The sequence below is a fragment of the Ahaetulla prasina genome, chromosome 10 (genome assembly GCF_028640845.1).
Source record: "Ahaetulla prasina isolate Xishuangbanna chromosome 10, ASM2864084v1, whole genome shotgun sequence".
NCBI classification, from domain to species: domain Eukaryota; kingdom Metazoa; phylum Chordata; class Lepidosauria; order Squamata; family Colubridae; genus Ahaetulla; species Ahaetulla prasina.
This window is the reverse complement of record NC_080548.1, coordinates 21,972,535-21,993,442: the sequence shown is the minus strand read 5'-3', so window position 1 is coordinate 21,993,442 and position 20,908 is coordinate 21,972,535. Positions and strand designations below refer to the sequence as shown.

The following is a 20,908-nucleotide window of genomic DNA, read 5'->3' as shown; positions in this document are numbered from 1 at the left end:
CCCAATTTAACTTACTGGAGAAACAAAATGTATTCTTACTGCATTCTCCCTAGATATGAAAAAGGAAATGAAAATCTCTCTAGTTTTGTACAGCTCAAGAGTGAGATTTCTTTATATTTATTAGCTATTCTTCAGCTGAAGTTCCCGGAGTGGTTTTGGTGGGGATACAATGTGAGGAGAAAAAGAGAGAAATCAAACCTCAAGCTGCTAGAGAAAAGGATAACAGAAACAGATGCAAAGCAATTGACGTGCAATTGAACTGGCTTCTGCTTATTGACAATCTGATGAAGTGGACCACAATTCAAAAAAGTGTATACTTCAGATTAAGGTGCCACAAATTTTTGTCTCCCCACATTTTTTGGGATAATACACATAGCTATCTCCTGGCATAATTTCTGGGCCACTGCCACTTCTGTGGCTAATGTAAGAAAACTTTGTATCTTCTACCGAGAACACAGATGAGACCTAAGCTTTAAGAGGTGATTGTACAATTCTTCACAAAAATGCGGCACATGTCACTACATCTTCCTCTTTCTCTGAGGAGTCCTCTGCTTTATGCACAGCTTGTTGCCGTTGTTTTAATCCAGGAAGCTTATTATGTCACAATAACTGAGCATCAGCAGTAGAAAAACATTGTGTACCTTTGCAATGTCCTCTGAGCAAACTCGAAGGAAGAAAAACCCACACAAACAGCATAGACATTTCAAAAACAATATTTATTTAAAGGGAAACTAGCCATTTACAACATAAAAGGACATAAAATAAACCAATAAAAAAGCAGTGTTTTCCCAAGTTACTTTCTTTGTTGTAGTTAATTCTACCTACCTGGCATTGTGGCAAATATCTATTGGGCTATAAATTAATAGGCAACTCAAATGGTAATATGTTGAGGAAGGACACTTACATGTCCTGTTTGTATCATTAATTCTCCAACTCCTGCATTTTAAAAATAAGTTATGTGCTCTTTTTGAACCCAAAATAAAAACAAGGGGAGAAAAAAAATCCCTAAATAAGCTCAAGGGCAAAATTTATGGGAAGACAGTAATAGCAGTCTATCTACAGACTGCTCTACATAATCTGTGAGTCCATAAAACAGGTTCTGGCACCTACCGTATGTATCACCTCCACCATCATCGTAACACATGGATCTACAAGTCTGGCAGGAGATGGCATTTGGCAAGGGAATTGCTGCTCTTTTGCAGTTGATCATAATTAACTTCTAGCTAGGACTAGTGACGCAATGCTTTTCCCTTCAACTATCACAGGACACACATCTCATTCTTGGAGGACTGACAAGATTGTTCAGAAGATACATAGGATAAATGGTGGAGAGTGGGGATCATACCACTTCAGGGTAAATTCCCTTAAAAAAAAAAGATAAAAATGCCTTCTCTGCCTGTACAATCAGGGAGAAAAGTACTTGTCTACCTCCAAGTGTTCGACTACATATGCAAGAGGGGAGTTCTCACCTTTCCACTTGGCAACTTTCGAACAGGTGCAAAGCATTCTGCAACCCAAGTAGGCTGGCACATTTCCCACATTTGCGAGACACGTGATTATTATTCTAACAGGAAGCTGATCCTAAGAGACCACAAGTTACCCCAAACCATCCAGAATCCCAACTGCATGATTGTATGCTGGACAATTGCAAGACGTGGATCCAAATTAGACAAAGATGCTTCACATCTGCTTTACATACCCTTGTTGTACCAGTTAGCTTAAACCTGTTCAAGTTTTTCCTTCCGTAACAGCTGCATAGGTGTATTTTTCTAATCTTGTTCAGCTACAGAGCAAGATCAGGAAAGTCCAAAGCCTGCTTTGGATACAAATAACGTATATTTGTATGGAAAACAAATGCGATTATGCAGGATGTGCCTTTAAGTGAGGATGAGTAAGTCTTCCAATATATTTGTCCTCATCTGTCCACTGCTATAATGCATTAGATTAATACTGATCAGACTAAGTTTGCCAGACTGGCAATTTCCATAAATATTGAGACCACTGAGTTAGCTGACCAAGAGTTGAAGTCTAACATATTCAGAAAACACCAGGCTGGGAAAGAATCTCTTGGAAGAGGGGACGCTTAAGCAAGTTGTTCTTAACCTCCCAAAGCCCTAACTCTTCCTAATTTCTGTGCCTATTCTTTACCTCTAAAACAGTATTCACAAAATATTTGTGAAGGCTATCTGCTACATTATTCATGTGTCTGAAAAGAGCAGTCAAATAGTTTTCAGCAGCAAGCTCTTGACTTTTAAGGTGGGGGATTTTGCAAATTGGCTTTCAGGGGGGCCTTAGCACTTCTGCATCGTAATTCTTCTGCCTTGCCCCAAACTAGCTTTGATTTCATGGCTGGAAAGGTGGTTGCTCATAGATGGATTGTCCTTGTCCCTCAGATTTCTGGACTCTATAATCACTTAGGAAAGGGGAGGGAGGAGGTCAGCTGAATAGGCTAACTCACCACTGGTTTTCCCAGGTCTGGATGATGATGTCATCATTCTGGCGCTGCCATTATCCCAAATGAAAGGAAGCTGTTTTCACCACAGCATCGCATCCCCAAGGGGGTCCTTCTGGCTACCCCTTTTGGGTCTTCTGAAATGTCAGGACATTTCACAACATAAGCAAGGAATTATCATCGTTGTTACCATTACAGAAAGAAACCTGATCCAAGATCTTACTCCAACTCTATACAGAGAATAATTTTAACAGCCTCTCATACAACTTTAAACAAAAATGTGCTGATGTTCTATTTATTTTCCAGAATGCTTAGGAAAGTTAATTGGATATACTTATATTTTTGTTGTTAGGTGGAAATGCGGGAAACTGCAAAACCTAAGTATTTTTAACATTGGAACCTAACCTTCGAAAACGTGGATTTAAAAAATATATATCCAGAAGTACATTTAATTCCAATGAATGCTCAGTAGGAAAGCAAGATTAATGAGATTATATTACAACATTACAAAAAAAATGTTATATTGTTGAGTTTATTTTACTGCATCAGAAAATGATAATATTTTCTATTTCAATATATTTGCTTAGTACCCAAGAAAGCCTGAACGGTCTGGAAAGGTTCATAGTTTTTAGAAAGTCCTCCATTTGGTACAAGAATTAAATGCTAGCTAACTTGAAAACAAATTTATATTCCACTCAACTTTTAAATGCATTACTTGGAAAACATAAATAGGTAATGCAGGAACAGAAGCCAAATGCACCATATAAAGCGTCTTGACTTTTTAAAATAATATTTTCTACCTTTAATAAAATGTATTTGTGCTGAATTTGCTTTATGACAAATCTGTAGACTTCTCCATGTATTGTCCTCTATTTGATTACATAGCACCAGGTTTGGAAGGGGTTAACCAAGACATTGCAACAATGAGCTCTATTGATCAATCCTATCTCATTAGAAAGTACATGATACTGTGCATATTGTCTCTTTATAAATAACTGACAAGGTCAATGAGCTCTATGGCCTAAATATGCCAAGCTTATTTTGCAAGTCATAAAACAATTTTGGGATATGAAAACACCACAGTGTGAACACTGCAAGTTTTCTTGAAGCTTTACCTGGCACAAGCTCTAATCCAACATTTAGGATTTTCAGAGGGTGGGAAAAGGGATTGGGAACCCAGGGGTAGGAGGAGGAGACTGAGGAACCCCAGGAGAAGATTAAGTTAACAGAAGCCAGCTGTTTAGAAAAAGTGGCACTTTTTCTAAACAGCTGGCTTCTGTTAATTTTGGTTGGTCAGGCAGACTGAACCTGTCTCTTATCAATTCTATCTAAGATGGAAGAAGTTCCACCAAGGGCAAACGGAAGGAGCACCCTCTGGGTTTGAGAGATGCGGGTGATGTTCTAACACTCGTGCACCCTTATCTCACTGGAGGTTTTCCCCAGCTGCCTAAGACACACCTTTGATGGAGGGACAGTTCCTACCTTCTTTTCCACTCTTCCAACAATGATGAGCATCATTGGGGAATAGCTGTCATAAAACCTAGCTTGCATGGCAATTGTTCTAGGGCAGGAGTGGGAAATTATGGTCCCTTTATGACCTGTGGACTCCAACTCCCAGAATTCCTGAGCCCGCAAAAAACTCCCAAAGATCTAGAACGCACTATGTTACCGATTCTCTTGACCGGAATGGCCGACTCGCCATCGGACAATTCCTCGCGGAATAACTCAGCCATCTTGCCACAAGACAATACATGTGGAATAACTCAAATGTGATAAATATTATCCACCACTGTTTCTTTGACATTTCCATTGACAAAAATGGAAATAATGTAGAAGAAACAGTGGCGGATAATATTTATTGCATTGTTATCCCACACGGATTTTCCTGCGACAAGATGGGCACCTTGAGTCGTCCTAGACCCTCTGATCTTGACAGGATATTTGAAATTCTGATTCTATCACAAAGGCATGTGCATTTTAAAATGTGAGTTATTTTGCATGCTTTTATTTTTCTTTAAGTAGCCAGATAATAGGATAAAGTGATTGCTATCATTTAACGAGATGCCAATTGGTTTTTGTCTGAAACAAGCATAGAGTTTATCAGCCAGTATCTAATACTTTCCTACCATATATGGGGCAGTTCCATTAAATACAAATTTAATGCATCACTTGATACATTACAGATTAATATATATATACGTGTGCATGAAAGAAAACACAAAAGGAACAAAAACCACATACCGTAATATCTCTCCTTACCTGCAAGTGCTGCTCTACTTGTCCAAGTCTGCAAGGCATTTACTGGGCTTTTTTCACAGCATGCAAATTCCATAGAAGTGAACTCTTTCATTAAAAATAAACTTATTATACAAATAACCATTACAATAGGAAGCATAATTTTAAGTGCCAGGATTCATGCTTGCTTTTTTCTTGAGTGGTATATTGGGACTAAGCTCCAAAAAACCCAGAGTAATTCACTGCAAACATTTAGTATGAACATTCACTACTTGTTTAATAAGTCATTTCCCCTTCCTTACACATTAAAAAAAATCTAAAAGTTAATTGAAACAAAAGCAGCTTTATAATGTGAAAATTTATCATAGAAACAAAAGAAGCTCACCAAATTGGATAGTCAGTTTGGTGTAGCAGCGAAGCCATTAAGGTTAACAGGATATTGCGAGTTCTAGTCCTGCCTTGAGGATCGATGACTTGAGCCAGTCACTTCATCAGTCCTAGGAAGGAGGCAACGGCAAACCACTTTTGAAAAACTTTGCAAAGAAAACTACAAGGACTTTTCCAGGCAGTCTTCAAGACTCAGAACACAATTAAATGGGGATTTTTTAAATATATATTTAAGCAAAAAAAAATTCAAACCTATTCCTCCTAAAATATTAGCTGTATTATTCAGTTAGTTGGAGAGAATAGCAATTCACACAACTGATGGTGTAGAGGAGGGGTGTCCATACTTGGCAACTTTTAAGACTTGTGGACTTCAAGTCTTAAAAGTTGCCAAGTTTGGACACCCCTGGTGTAGAGTATCTCATTTTGCTAACATGGACGTTTTCTTCCTTACCAGGAAGAAAAAAATAATAATGCTAGACAAGAAACACCACCAGGTTTTTCCCTAGAGGCCATGGCCATTATTTATTCTTTAGATCCTCATCAAAAGATTGGACTTGAATGAGCTAAATGGAGAATGAAGCCTTACTCTGATGCAGGATAAAAGTACGTGTGGTATCAGCCAGCTTTTAATTAAACTATTTGCTTTCCTTTGAGAACTGTTATGTTCAATCTTCCCTTCCAGATGTAAATTGTGGTGGTAATGGGATTACTCTTCATCAGTGGTTTCTTCGCATGAGGCGTCAAGTCAGAAGTTGGAGTGGTCAGAAATATGTTAGCTAAATTTGTGTTCTTCCAAAACTATTTGCTATCCCTTTACAAAGATATGTCGCAACCAACACAGCAAGGTCAAAAATATTGTTCTGTGCAATGACTTGAGAATATGAAGGAAGCCAAAAAAGAGCTAAGAGTTTCATCTGTCATGTTCTTCATATATAAAATTCCATTTAAAAAAAAACCACAAGTGGGTTTATACCAGATAACTGTTTTTACCTCCCAGCAGCCCCAATCACTACAGCCAATAGTAATCGATGATGAGAGTTGTAGTTCACTAGTAGATTCTCTGTGCATTGTTTCCTATTTTGAGTTTAAGAACTCCACTTCTTCTCCATGGAAGCAACGCCTAACACAAAATCTATCACCCTTCTAACTTTCTATTTATAATATGAAGCACAGATGCTTGAGCCTTAATGATAATGTAAGAACAGCCAGCTGGATCCAATGAAAGATCTATTTAGTCCAGCTTTCCATTTCCAACAAAAGCCACCCCACTTTTAATTTTGAATCTTTCCAGCTGCCTGATATTCTTAAGAAAATAAAAATTACCAGGAAAAAAAATGCTACTCCATAAATGTGTTCTCTATAAATCTATGAGAAGGCGTTCTACATATCCAATTATTTCTACCCGCTTCCTAATAACTCACGGGGTCTTCCTTTTTTCATAACTAAAACACAAGAGTTTTCAAGAAGGTATCTGCTACGATCTCACTAACTGAAGCCACCAGGATTCAATATGGAGCTAATGTAGTGTTATATGCCGTTTCAATGCTCTTATAATGGTTTTATCAGAGGAGAGAGGCTTTTGAGTCTTTAATGCATCGCTTAAGGTGAAATATATATGCTGCTCTAATTGCATTTGTCTTTTGTTATTTTTAAACGTTTGCTCCTCCTAATCCTTACCTTCTTGTTTTTCTTGCCTGCTTTCTCTTCCTGCTAGATTGTGTGCTTGTTACCTGTAATGTTCTGTACGTTTGTAAAAAAAATGCATATCATTCATATTGAAAACATTTATACAGGTAATTCTAATCCACCTCATGGAGTTGTTGTGGTGGGGAAAACAGGAAGAGGAAAGAGCATTAGATTTGCTACCTTGACTAATTGATAAAAAATAATAAATGCAAGAAAATAAATAAATAAATATTCTGTGTCATATTGTAGCTGTCTGGGAGAAATTTTTTAAAAAAACAAACCCAATCTGAAACATGAGACAAAAGGAAGCACGAACTGTTTTTTGTGATGACACCAAATCACATATTTTTACATGTTTGCCTTATATACTTTTCACTTTCACTGTTACATGAATAGGAATATAAAGTACTTGAGGGTAGAGTGTGTGTCTGAATGCACACATGTACCCACATCAATATTCGGGGGGTTGGGGGGGGAGCTCTTACACTAGGGACAATTTCTAGGACATCCTAGAACAGGTGTCTCCAACCTTGGCAACTTTAAGCCTGGAGGACTTCAACTCCCAGAATGCCCCAGCCAGCTTTGCTGGCTGGGGAATTCTGGGAGTCGAAGTCCTCCAGGCTTAAAGTTGCCAAGGCTGGAGACCCCTGTCCTAGAATGTTGTTAAATGAAGGCAAGAGAGCCATAGAAGACTGAAAACGGCAATTTCATATCTCCCAATTATTGCAGGCTAATTCTGCCGAGTGCCAGAGGTTCGATCCCCACCAGCTCAAGGTTGACTCAGCCTTCCATCCTTCCAAGGTCGGTAAAATGAGGACCCGGATTGTTGGGAGCAATACGCTGACATTGTAAAACACTCAGAGAGTTCTGTAAAGCATGATGAAGCGGTATACAAGTCTAAGCGCGATTGCTAATAAAAGGTAGTCCTCGACTTACAACAGTTCATTTAGTGGCCGTTCAAAATTACAATGGCCCTGAAAAAAGTGTCTTATGACCGTTTTAGTCACTTATGACCATTGCAGCACTCCCCTGGTCATGTGATCAACATTTAACTCTTGGCAACTGGCTCATATTTATGATGGTTGCAGTGTCTCGGGGTCATGTGATCCCCTTTTGCAACCTTTTGACAAACAAAATCAACAGGGACGCCAGATTCACTTACCCGTATTACTAATATAACAACTGCAGTGATTCACTTAACAACGGTGACAAGAAGTCTGGGGCAAAAGTCACTTAACAAATGTCTCACTTAAAGATAATTTTGGGCTCAATTGTGATCGTAAGTTGAGGACTACCTATAAGTTGACATGCTTTGCCTGTTTTTTCCAACTCTTGTTTGGTCTGGTTTTATTCTTGGTTTTGAGGCTGCATTTCAAATAACCAGCTGCTGAACACTGTATTTTATTTATAAAATATGACTGTTCCAGAAATGTAGTTTTATTCTATATGGATACGTTACTCATAAATGTTAATCATCTATGATTTGCTCAGATTTGAAAATCAGCAGCATTAATTGCCTTAGCTGAAAAGGGTTTTGATTTTTCTCACAGAAAGCTTGTCGTTTGAGAATTTCAACCTGCTTATGCAAATTGCTGAAAGCAGTGAAATTATTGACATTCAGTAGGAAAATGCCAACCCTAATCAACTCATGGGGACTATAACCAGCAAAAACTGTATTGTGAGAATATATTCTAGGGGAAATGAAATGATACTTATTTACTTTTCCTTAAACAAAACATAACCCCACTGAATATAAACCTGTGAAACAAATTCTAATGAGTCTGACCTTGTGAACCACCAAGTTTAGCATTATTTATTTAATGACTGGTGATAGTATTCTGGTATCTCAGCAGCAGCAGTTGTTGTTTCCCGGTCGAATTAAAATACTTTACCTACAGATACCAAGGACAGAACCTGAGACGTAATCCCACTGAACAAGTCCTACTGAATTTGAACAACAGAAATCCTTTTAATACAGATTTTAGAGAAAAATAATTCCATTTGTTCTGGAAATGTTTTAGTGGGGTTTTTTGGTAGCAGAATAAAGCATGATTTCCTTATGGTGTTGAGGGGGGGATTGGCATCTTCTTCCCCATTTATCAAATCTCTTCCAGTTGCATAACATAGTTTTATAATAACTTCTTTTTTACCTTTTAATGCGAGATGCTCCATTGATTTGCTGATCTCTTCCTCTCAGAGAGACAGCAACTTTGACCAGCTGGGTACCAAGCAGTTAGGGTGAGGTGAGTTCTTCAAGGGTTGAATTGACTCTATAAATAAATCTCAATGGGTAGAACTAAGCATAACTAAAAAGAGGCTTGTTCATGGCCATGTAAAAGAGAATCTTAAGGTACGTTTAGTAAGGTAGTTAAACATTTGAAATTCAGAATTTGGTGACAAATTAGTACACAAATGATTAATCATCAACAAAAAACAGTGTGCTGATGAAAAGATGTAATTTGTCTTTGGATACTAGAAATGCAAAAGCAATACTGCCAAGCAAACATATCTTGTAATATTAGCAATGTTTGTATTTCACAATGGACTGCACAATTAACCACATTTGGTATCACCATTAATACAATGATGTGTCACTTTGTAGAGATGCAATCTTTTCTTGTTTTCTAATAACTGCTGGACTACAGAAGCTTGATTAAATATTAAGACTAAATTTGCTTTACTCGGGTTTCCGTGAGCTATTTGAAAAAAAATACCATCAGGTTCCAAAATGTAATCTAGAAATTACATTAGTAGCTATCAACCCAGTAAGTTTTGGAATTTTTTGGAATTTCTATCATGTATTAAAAACCTTAATCCTAGTTCTGGACAATTACCAAGGGGGATAAGGTGCAACTGCTTTCAAAAAGGCAAACACAGGATATATTAAAATCTTTGAAAGCTCCAGAAACTTGTATTGGATAAGAATTACTGTGAATTAGCATTGATGATACCTTCAGAATTTCCAAGTATTATATACAAAGTATTTAAGTCAGAAGGAATTAGGGAAACCATTTGTCCTGGAAATATTTCCAATAGGTGAAGAACACCATGCCAAATGAACATGGAAATTTTAATGGCCCATTTATATATTTTTTCCAGACTTTATTAAATAAGCTGAAATGAAAAGGTCAGATGAAAGGTGCTCATACGAATTGTAATTTTCAGTTTATTTGGGAGAACTTAATTAAAAAGGTCACAGTTTTTAAGGCGGAAAAGCCACTTGTACTTGGTCTTTCTGTTTGCATGTCTCTGATTTCTGAAGTAACCAGAAATTGTAGTTGATAATTTAGCCATTTAGTCCATATGCAAAGAACGTTTTTAAATAATTGCCTGAAAGTGAAAATAAAAATAGCAGAGAAAATCAAGTGATTACCCGCCACCAAGATAAAACAAAATAATTTATTCCAAATTATTTAAAAATAATTGATTCATTCTGAAATGTGCTTATCTCCAGGATTAGGACTATGCAGTCCTCTAGGCGTTGCTGCAAAATTGCAATTCCTAATATTCCTCATTGGTGGTTGGTAACTCAGAATGCAATTCATCAGCCCTTGGAGAGTCTCTGTGTCTTCCGCCCAGATTTATCAATTTCTGCAACAACAATTTACTACGGTTATGTAAGCATTCATTTTATTTTGGGGAGAAGAGGTACTTGAATATCTGGAAGTCAGACCAGTGATCCTCCAGAGATTTTGTTTTTGTTTTCAGATAGAACACTTGTGTCATATGACAAGTATTTCTGAAATGCCTCAGCACAAACATGTTCAGTGGTCCCATCCAGTGGTGGGTTTCAAATTTTTTTTTTGCAACCGGTTCTGTGGGTGTGGCTTGGTGGGCGTGGCAGGGGAAGGATACTGTAAAATCTCCATTCCCACCGCACTCCGGGGGAAGGTTACTGCAAAATCCCCATTTCCTACCGATCAGCTGGGACTCGGGAGGCAAAGAATAGATGGGGGCAGGGCCAGTCAGAATTTTTACTACCAGTTCTTCAGAACCGGTCAGAACCTGATGAAACCCACCTCTGGTCCCATCCCCAGAGAAGACAATTCAGGAATGTTTCTGCTGAAATAGGCAAAGAGGCAAAAAAATATATATGCTAGAAATGCCAAAGCTTGAACTATTTGACTCAACGGAATTATACATCACATTACAAAACTATGGTTTGATTCATTGTGACGTAGGACACTTGATTAAAAACAGCCACTCTGATTTGTAAATCATGGTTTATGTACCTGAGGTAATATAGTAGCCCCACTGATTATGCTTCATTTAATCAACTATATTTTAGTATAATCATAGCTTGGTGCAATGCGAGAGATACAGCCCATCTTTCATTAGAATAAAAAGAAACCTTATACATAAGACATACTCAAAATCCACTAGAAAAATATAAAGCAGCCCAAATCAACTCAAAGGGTTGTTGTCAAGGGGCAAATAGGAGAAGGAAAGAGTGTTAATAAATAAAAATAAAAAACATTACTGACTTAAAAACTGTTACTATCATTCTTGATATAGTATCAGTGTTGCAATCATCAGCCCCTCCCCCCCCCCGGTGGTTTTTTAAAAACCAAGGTCACTTTTGAAAAGTACAGTGTATTCGTTTTATAACTGTTTTAAGAATGTTTAACTATCTAACTGAGAGTAATGGTGTTCGTGACTAAGTTATATTCAAAACATGACAAAATAAAGAGGGGGGAGGGATAGTGGTATTATAGGTTTGTGCAGTATTATTTCAGATGTGTTTCATATTTCTCACTATTCAAAAAGTACCATAAACAGGCTTTTCATACAGGTAGTCCTTGACTTACAAACATTTGTTCAGTGACTGGTTGAAGTTATTATGGCATTGAAAAAAGTGACATGATCAGTTTTCACATTTATGACTGTTGCATTTATGACCAAAATTCGGATGCTCGACAACTGGTTTCATATTTATGACAGCTGTAGTGTCCCGGGGTCATGTGATCACTTTTTCTGACCTTCTGACAAGCAACGACAATGGAGAAGCCAGATTAATTTAACCACTGCAGTGATTCCCGTGACAACTTGTGGCAAGAAAGGTCGTAAAATGGAGGCAAAACTCATTTAACTGTCTTGCTTAGCAACGGAAAACATTGGGGTCATAAGTCAAGGACAACCTGTAATTGGATTTTGTGTTATTGGAACAATGGGACTATTATGAAACAATCCCACTAAGAGAAGAGGTTAACGTGATGTCAGCTCTCCATCGATATTTCAAAAAGGTTTGGCCACTTTATTGGGAAAAAGGTAAACATCTGTCAGCACAGTACACTTCAGGACATTTTAACTACAAATGTCAAACCTTAGCTGAGTTTTACAAAAAATAACTCTTTTCACATGAAGCAGAGACCCCTGAAGAATCTTCCCCTTATGCTCTGAGGCACTTACTCAAATCTATGCATCTGACATAATTGGCAGGATCATATTCAAACTCACCTCTCTCACGTACAATTAGCCAGGCATCTATAAAAAGAAAGAAAGAAAAAGACCCCTTCCCCACAAAATGATTTAAAAATCCCTGAAGGAGAGGGGAGCAGCAATACCATCACACCCCCACCCCAGGGGGCGGAGGGAGGGCAGGCTCTTATTTTGAAATAAAAATGAGAAAGAAAATTATCTTACCGATAACTCCAATGGTTACTGTCCCTGCGAACCCCACCTAGCAAGTCGACATCGTGACATGTCAAGTCAGGGCAGCCTCAACCACGCTTCCCTGATAGTCAGGTAATAAAAGGAAGGAGTTAAAACAGAAGTTACACTGGCAGATTTCTGGATAACATTAGAAAATGTAGATAGAGCAATATATTCCGAATGGTCATTCAGAGCTTCTGGTAACCTCCTTTTTACAGTCTTAATAGTTTTTCCATTCCAACGGTATGCCTCTTGGGACAAAAAATCACCTGCCTCTTGATGAGCCAGTCTGTATTTGGTTAGACATCAAATTTGCTATGTAAAACAGCTCAACATGTTTGACCTAAGTTAAGAGAAACCTCCGTTTTGAGAGAAATGAGAATCACAGCCTGTAATTCTGGCCTTACAAAACTTTTGAGGCATTAAGAATCCAATTCAGAGACAAACCTTAGTTTTGTCTATGTTAATATTTTATGAAATACTTCCTGCACAAACTATCCAAATTTAAATCGAGAGATTATATGCAAACTTTGAAAAATTCTGGCTCATTTGTTCGCAATTACAAGAAACCAAATCATGCACAGCCAAGGCAAAAAAAGCCATAACGAAGTCCCAAGGTTTGTTTTTGCATAAAGACTCCAATTGTAAGATCTCCCTTGTATATGAAGATATTTCCTCACTTTGCTCATTATAGCTCTACTTATAAGCATGTTTTTTAATGTTTAAAATGCAAATGAGTTCAAAGAAAGGCATACAGATGCAGAGGGTGAAAATATAAACAGGCTTTGATAAATGAGGCAGTCATTCACAGTGGATTGTTAAACTTAAATGTTCTTCCAATTCTATTGGATTTTAACAGAAATTCTGAAGAAATATTTTCAAAACAGTTTATGTTACTAAAGTTGGTATCATCACTTAGGGAAAAAAAACACCAAATCTACCAAAGAAACTATAAGCCTAGAACAATGATTAAACCTTTAAACGTTTTTAGACATTTCCTTTCATGAAGAATGGTTCTCAGGAAATTGGTTAACTTTTGAGTTGAAACTCATTTAACAAGGCAATGTGGGATCTGAACAATTAAGAATTTGTATAAATCTTTGGATAAAAGTTTTTGAAGTACCAAAACTCTGGCATCAGGTTTTTTTTTTTCCAAAATCACCTTGGTGTCAATAATGACATTGAAGCAACTGCTATAAATGAGTGATCAAATATCCCATTTCATGATTCCTCCCCCATCTTGAGGACAAAAAGGCATGAGATTCTTGTATAATAGGAGTTTTCTTCCCTCGGATTGCTTTGATGAACAAAGGTCAAGACACAGATCAGCAAAATATATTTTGGATTGCACTTGAATTTTTAGTTATTAGTAGAAGAGGATCTAAAATGTGCATTTCTTTAGGCCATAGTGCATGGTATATAATTGAAAAACTGAAAAGCCTTTAGCACCTCTTGACTGAATATGGATACCACTGAAATATTTAGACAATATACTTCTGTCTTTAAAATATAAAATGATATTTACTGGATAGGTGGAACTGCAGTTTGTGTTACCAATCAAGTTAGGCCAAGTATGTATGTTATGCTACTTGGAAAGGGCTACCAGAGGTTAAAAATACAGTACAGAAAATTGCATTTGCTTTGAGGATTTTTACAACTTAGCATTTTGGTAAGAATAACAAACACATCACAAGATTTCTCATTACAGAACAACATGTGTGTATTAAAAGTCCAATTCTTTCTAAATTCTGATTCGGATGTTTTCATATCAATACAAAATTGCTGCTTATTTTTCTAGAAAGTCTTTATGATCCATAATAATAATAATAACTTCTAATGACTTTTTTCATTGAGGCATATATTTAAAGCTCAGAGTTTGTTTCATAGATCAGCATACCATTCAACTGGGGAGGGGGGAAGAGGGGCTGACTGCTAAACAACTGATAAACCATTCTATAAAAAAAGACTTTAAAAATTATTAAAAAGCCAGCCATGAAGCCGTATAAAAGCCTCAATATGTACATCCTGTAACTTTATTCGGACAAAAATAAATATATCTATAATAGGACTAGCAGCTACAATATTTCATTTGATCATAATATTGGTCAGTTTCTATTAGAAAAAAACCATAGACTTAGATTTGTTTTTTTAAAAAAGGCCTCCCCACTCTAACTGGCTGGCTTTCAAAAAATAACTTTCAAAAATTATTTTCTCCCTAGACAATGAATTATAAACCCAAGAAATTATCTTCCTGAGCCTCAACAAAATGTAGGAAGAAAACTACTAATTTTTCCCATCAGAAAAAACCTGAAAGAGGGTCAGACAAGTTTTTTTCTTTATGATCCAATCAAATGCAAATCCATCAATAAGGGGTTATTTATTAAGAAAATTCAGGATGGCCAATCTTATAAATTTCAAATGGTTGATTTTCCCCCCAAAAATCCCAAATGCACATCACAGTAACATAGAAAAGTGCAAAGACAACAGATGAAACAAGCATGAGATGAGAATCAAACGTATGTTAAAAGTCAATACAAAATGGTTCACACAAAAAATGAATGGAATAGCCTGAGTAGAATAAAACTAGCAATATCCCAAATTAATGGAAATTTGCATTTGAAATCATTCCTTTGACAAGATGTGAAATCTGTTTTTAATAATATTGGTTATCTCTAGCATCAAGATTTTACATTTGCTTAAAAATTTACAACCTAATTCATATCTTTGTTCAAATCAGTCTCTTTAAACTGACCATGTTATTGTTGTTTTACGGTTGAGAATTATCCAATTGTGCTGGAGTTATTGGATATGATCCATATGAATAATGTGAGATAGGTTAAATTTATGGACTGTCTTCATTCACAGTATATCTTTCGGAACTGACTGAAAAAGGGCTTAAATGCAAGTTTTCAAATATACTTAAAGCTGTTAAGAAAGCAACCAATTCACTGTTAAATGCAACCAGATTACAGTACCAATTAATACATTTCAATTTGATTTTACTGGACCTAACACTGACTCACATGCCACCAATGCCAGATGTTGGAAATCGCAAGAATTTTTCATGAATTTGATCACTCACATAGGCAGTTTTTTAAAAATGTTTCTTGCAAGGATTACCAATAAAATAATCTTTTAGGACACAATGGAATTTGAAATAGGTAATGTTTTGAATAGGTTTTTGAGTTTTATTGAAATCTTACATGAACAAGAAATTGGAAATACAATCACATCAAGGAACAAATTGCCACGGATTTGACGTTTAGGCCAAACAAATTTGTAGGGCAGATTTTCAAAAAGGTGTGAAGTCATAACAATTTAAAAACACAGTTAACCTACTTCTAGGAATGCAAAACATACAATCATGTTATTTTTCAATACAAGAAAACTTAATTTTTTTTTAAAATTCCTTAAAACTACGGAGACAAAAGTACTAGCTTTATTGTATGTACAGCAGAAGCCTACGTAATCTATCCCAAATCCAAAAAGAAAAGAGGGAAAAAGAAAGAAAAGAAACTGTCCAAAAACAGAAGGTTTGCAAAAATCATGATTTAACAGTGTTGCCCATCCTTGCTAATAAACTGCTAAAATGAAGCCTAAAACGATAAAAAGCATTGTTATCCCCAAACTATGTTTGGGAAATCTGCAAGCTCAGTAATGTCCAAGTGCATTTATGAGAAAAGGAGGGAAAAAAAGACTTGAATATATACATAATAGAGTGATTCTTCAGCCCAATACACATGGCAGCCAATCACTATTGAAGGATGAAACAATAAGCCAATTTTTTTGGAAGGATGTAGAACTATAGCCAAATTCTTATCTTGTCAATATTCCCATGCCCTCCTTATTGGTCTTACTTCCACTGCTGCCCATATGTATCCTGATAAAATTCCTGGTTGTCATTATTGTAACCATAGTTACCGGCATAGTCTCCACCTTGTTGAAGCGGCTGCTGAGCGATAGGCTGCGAGCCCCAGTTCTGCTGGTTGTTGGTCTGACGGCGCTTGGAATCAGGTTGGTTGTACCCATCTGCTTTTCTCTTGCCTCCCACGTTGCCCCCACGATTGCCCCTGGCTCCACGAGCACCACGTCCTCTCTGTTGCTGAGCAGGGCCCCCTCTCCCGCCCCTGGCTCCTCTTGGCGGTCCCATGGGTGCCCCCCTCTGGGAATAGCCAGCTCTACCTCTTGGTGGTGGTGCTCCCCGCCCCCTAGGTGGTGGAGGTGCGCCTCGCCCACCCCTTCCTCCTCCTCCTCTTCCTCTTATAGCATAGCCATCATCATAGCCATAGTAAGGATCTTCGTAGCCACCACGGTAGTCATGATAGTCATAGCCATAATAATCATCGTAATAATCTTCATAGCCATAGTAATCTGGGGGATAGCCATAGCCGCCTCTGCCTCCACGACCTCGGCCTCTAATAGGAGGTGGCATACGAGGTGGAGGATAGTAATAATAGTCTTCATACCTAGTGAGGAGGGGGAAAAATAATAGCACATTTGTTGTGTGTTTTTTTCAACAACATCGGTCTCAAGTCTTTTTCTAGTTTAAAGAATCCAGTTTAGGAAGAGTTTAGAAACTTTTCGGAATTAAGCGGATGAGGACAAAGGAAAAGGATCCTGGACTATTGCTTTCTCCACTTAACTCCCCAGGAAGACCACACTAGTTTTGCTAGGGGAGCAATTATTTTTAAACATACTGACAGATTTGCTCTAGGCCATCCGCAGCTCTAAGCCATCTGACAAAATTGGCCTCCACGTCTCCAGCCCATGGGAGGAGCAGAAAGCGTGGATATTTTTGTTCTTGTTGGCACGGACGTATACCAATTAGTGCACCTTAACCTGTACCGTTCTCCGGCCTTGTTACAAGTCAGAGTAAATTTCAGTAGATGGGACTGAGCAAATTAAGTGTTCCATCTGGAGGAAGGGGTAATAATCTGATCGTGCCTTTACAGCTACATTTCAGTTTATTGAAGTTTTAACACTTACGCAGTGCTTCTAGAGGCTTGTCTGGCAGCTTGGCGTTCTTTTCTTTTCTTATCTGGAGGCTTGGCTAACACTATTTCAATTTCTTCCCCCTCTATCTCTTTTCCGTTCATTTCATTCATGGCCTGTTTTGAGAGGGGGAAAAAAAAAGACATTTAAATTGTATTTGAGAGCATAATGTCACTTCAGCGTTTCCCACCTTTCAGTTCCCAAGGCCAAGTATTTTCCATCCTACACAATCCCAACTTTTACATATTGCATTTCTCATTTTAGCTCTTTTGTTTCAAAATAACACGGCAAACCTTTCCTGGGAGGAAAATGCAATACATGAGGACCCTTGGAAGAAACAATGCAACAGGAAAGCTCGCAATTCTTGCTTTGCCTTTGGGTGCATACAAGCTGAGAGGAAAGAGAAACTTTGGGGCAAACGGACAAGTAGCGCAGGAGATGGAAGCCTTCTCCTAGAATTTGAAGTTGCAAGGTTCTAAATGCTATTTTGCAGCTGTAACATTTGCTTTATAAAAATTTTAAAACATATTGTGAGAAAGAATAGTTTTTAAAAACAAAGAAACAAAAAACTGTAATATTAATATATTCCACATTCCATATAGATGCTCAATATCTCTCCCTCACTGATTTCCCCCCCAAACAGTCATAAACTCTAAATGTCCATCTGAGCTTCTGTAGATGACTGTAGATTTAAACCTGGGGCTCCCCAACAGTATTACCACTGTACTATCTTTTAATGCACAAAGAACTTAACATAGTTTGTCCTTTCTTCCCAAATTAGCCCCTACATATCCCCCAGCACCTGTAGCAGGAGTGGCAAAACCTGGAGATGGAATTAAAAGAGGGATCAACCTCGAATCCCTACGTAGCCATAAGTGAACTAAGTCCAACCTTCCTGGAATTCTGTTGACCCTTATCTAATTTCAAGCAGGTGCTAACTGTTAGTTAAGGAGATTCTTGTGCCTAGACATGATTAGTAATAATTCACTTTAATTGGACTTTTCAGAACCTGATCTTTCACTACTGACAGAGCAACCCCCCCCTCTGCAAGTGGGGAATTAGCAAATCTTAATCTGCAATGAAAGGGAGAAATCATGAAATCCAGAGTTATCTTAATCCATTAAAATATTCTTTTCTATCAGTACAATACAGAAGTCAGTTATTACTTTGATTATTGGAATAAAAATGGAAAATGGAAGTTGCCAAAAGACCATTACTATGCAACCATATGGTACATTTTGTCAGAATAAATCTGAGTTCAATGCGGGAAGTGGATAGAGGTTACCCTCAGAGAAACTGTGTAAAAGATAAAAGCTGTATTAGCATTAACTTTTCTTACTAAGCAAGTAAAGGAAGGCTCAGACTGCTCCACGGGAAGATCTATGGACTGTAACTATTTTTGCAATAAAGACAGAACAGTAGTAGAAACATATTTCTTGTTTAGAAAGTTAAGGAATAAATTATAGGAACGGACAGGAAATGGTAGTACAACTATGTACAAGGGGACACCTAATTATAACTTGCTTCATATGAGAAAAAAGTCTGCTTTTGAGAAGATAATCTGTTAAATTCTGGGTGACCTAATTTTGCTTAATAACAATGTTATTACCTACCTTAACTGCTGCTCCCCTATCTTCAAAATGAACAAAAGCATAATCTTTTAATTTCTTCACTCTTTCCAGTTTTCCAAACTCTGAAAATGATTTCTCCAATATTTCCTCTGTCACTGTTGTGGCCAAATTCCTCACAAATAGAACTTTCACCTGTCAAGAAAACTGGCATTTATTTAAAATATTTTTAAGCTGTCTGCAAGGCCAAATCCCCCTTGTGCTTGAGATTATCCTTAGATAAAACAGCCAAGACACAATTATTAAGCTACAGAAACCACAGCAACTTTTGCAGTGCCATAAACTGTTTTGAGATTACTGTGTCATTAGTGAGGATTGACAGTTTTTCTAAACTGTAAGATACCAGGGGAAAAAACCTTGCTTCCTTCTCTACCTTGTTCAGGTGGGAAGAAGTCATGGGAGCCCTAAAAAAAACCTTGGAATAATGGTTTCCAGTCATGCTGCTCTGGAAAAGAATCCCCACATTCATTCAGGACATTCAGTCATGCAAAATTGCCCAGAGAACAGTAGGGCCTAAAGGTTTCTAGCTACCTTGATCATAAGAGTTTTTTCAACTCTTTATCTTTACCTTCATTATGAACAGTGGCAACTGAAAGAGTAGTTAACAAACGATGTTTGCTCTATAGAAATTGTTCAGTAAAACACTTCACCCCTCCCTCTTGAGATTCCATGTGGAAGATAACATTTCCCTTTCCTCATTTTCTAATTTCTAAACAATAGGCATTGATTAGCAAATATTCTCCTTTCTAACTCAGCTATCAAACTAATGAAGAACATAGAGAGCTGCTGAAACGGTGAGCTTCAGAATGTAACCCAGAGAAAAAGGATCCATGATGCTTAGAATAATCATCTTTGAAAACACCTAGAAATTACTTCTTACCACATACAAATCTTATATTGTTTATATGCATAAAAATACACACATACATAATGGCACTCTTTTAAGTTTATCCTTTCTGAGTGCAAATGGCCTAACCACCCCCCCACACCCCCAGGTAAACAGGTATTCTAGAGATACCGTATTTTTAGAGTATAAGACTCACCTTTTCCCCCCAAAAAAGAGGGTGAAAATCTGGATGCGTCTTATACTCTGAATGTAGCCCCGCTCAGCTTCTCAAATGGAGGTTTCAGAGGCTGAAAGAAACTTCAAAAACGAAGCCCCCAAACAGAGCTTCAAAGGCTTTTTTTCTGAAGCTCTGTTTCGGAGGCTTTCAGAGGCAGAAAAAAGTTTTTTCTGAAACAGAGTTTCAGAGGCGGGGGAAAAAAAGCAAGGCGCAGAGCTCACAACCAAGGAACCTGTTGCTAAAATTCAAATAAATATTCCTGGAGGCCAATCCACCTGCCAATCAGCTTTTTTCTTATTTTCCTCCCCCAAAACTAAGGTGCGTCTTATACTCGGGTGCATCTTATACTCCGAAAAATACGGTAATCAGAAAGGGAAAAAAATAAATCTGTTGGTGAAGTTTAATTCAGATTGTGCCAATTTAGCTACTACTTTCCTACCTTTGCCATGACTTCCGGATCCGGCTCCTCTACCGGGTCAGCCCATTCAACCGTCACAACATTTCCCCAGACTTTCACTTTCCCACTCATCAACCGGCGTCGTGCTTGAGCTGCTGATTTGTGATCTTCATATTCAAGGAAGCAGAACCCCCGATTCTTCTTTTTATCATCGGGTTGATGATACAGGATTACGTCAACTAAGCCCTCTGTTGAGAACAAAACACCTGATAAATTACGGAAGACTTAAATGAAACTTTTCTCATTTGAAAAGCTAATTAAAAAAAGAGGTTTCAAGATAAGACTACTAAGTATGCTGGAGACTTGATTTGCTTAACTAATGCACTGTGAAAATACACCTTTTGGGGAGCATAAA

General features: G+C 37.5%; 1 protein-coding gene across 8 annotated transcripts in view; it reads right to left on the bottom strand.

Moving 5' to 3' along the window:
- Window positions 1-697: 697 nt before the first annotated feature.
- HNRNPR (heterogeneous nuclear ribonucleoprotein R) overlaps window positions 698-20,908 on the bottom strand; it is a 37,897-nt gene continuing 17,686 nt past the window's right edge. For 4 of the 8 annotated variants that reach the window (XM_058195397.1, XM_058195396.1, XM_058195399.1 and 1 more), the window contains exons 8-11: window positions 20,536-20,741; window positions 19,018-19,167; window positions 17,399-17,520; window positions 15,587-16,878 (exon numbers count right to left, since the gene is read on the bottom strand). In XM_058195397.1, coding sequence (XP_058051380.1) covers window positions 16,266-16,878; window positions 17,399-17,520; window positions 19,018-19,167; window positions 20,536-20,741 — 1,091 coding nt within the window. In that variant the 3' untranslated portion in view covers window positions 15,587-16,265. Of the gene's footprint in view, window positions 12,495-15,586; window positions 16,879-17,398; window positions 17,521-19,017; window positions 19,168-20,535; window positions 20,742-20,908 lie in introns of those variants that run through there. The other 4 variants (XR_009156570.1, XR_009156569.1, XM_058195398.1 and 1 more) reach the window with 4 other exon arrangements.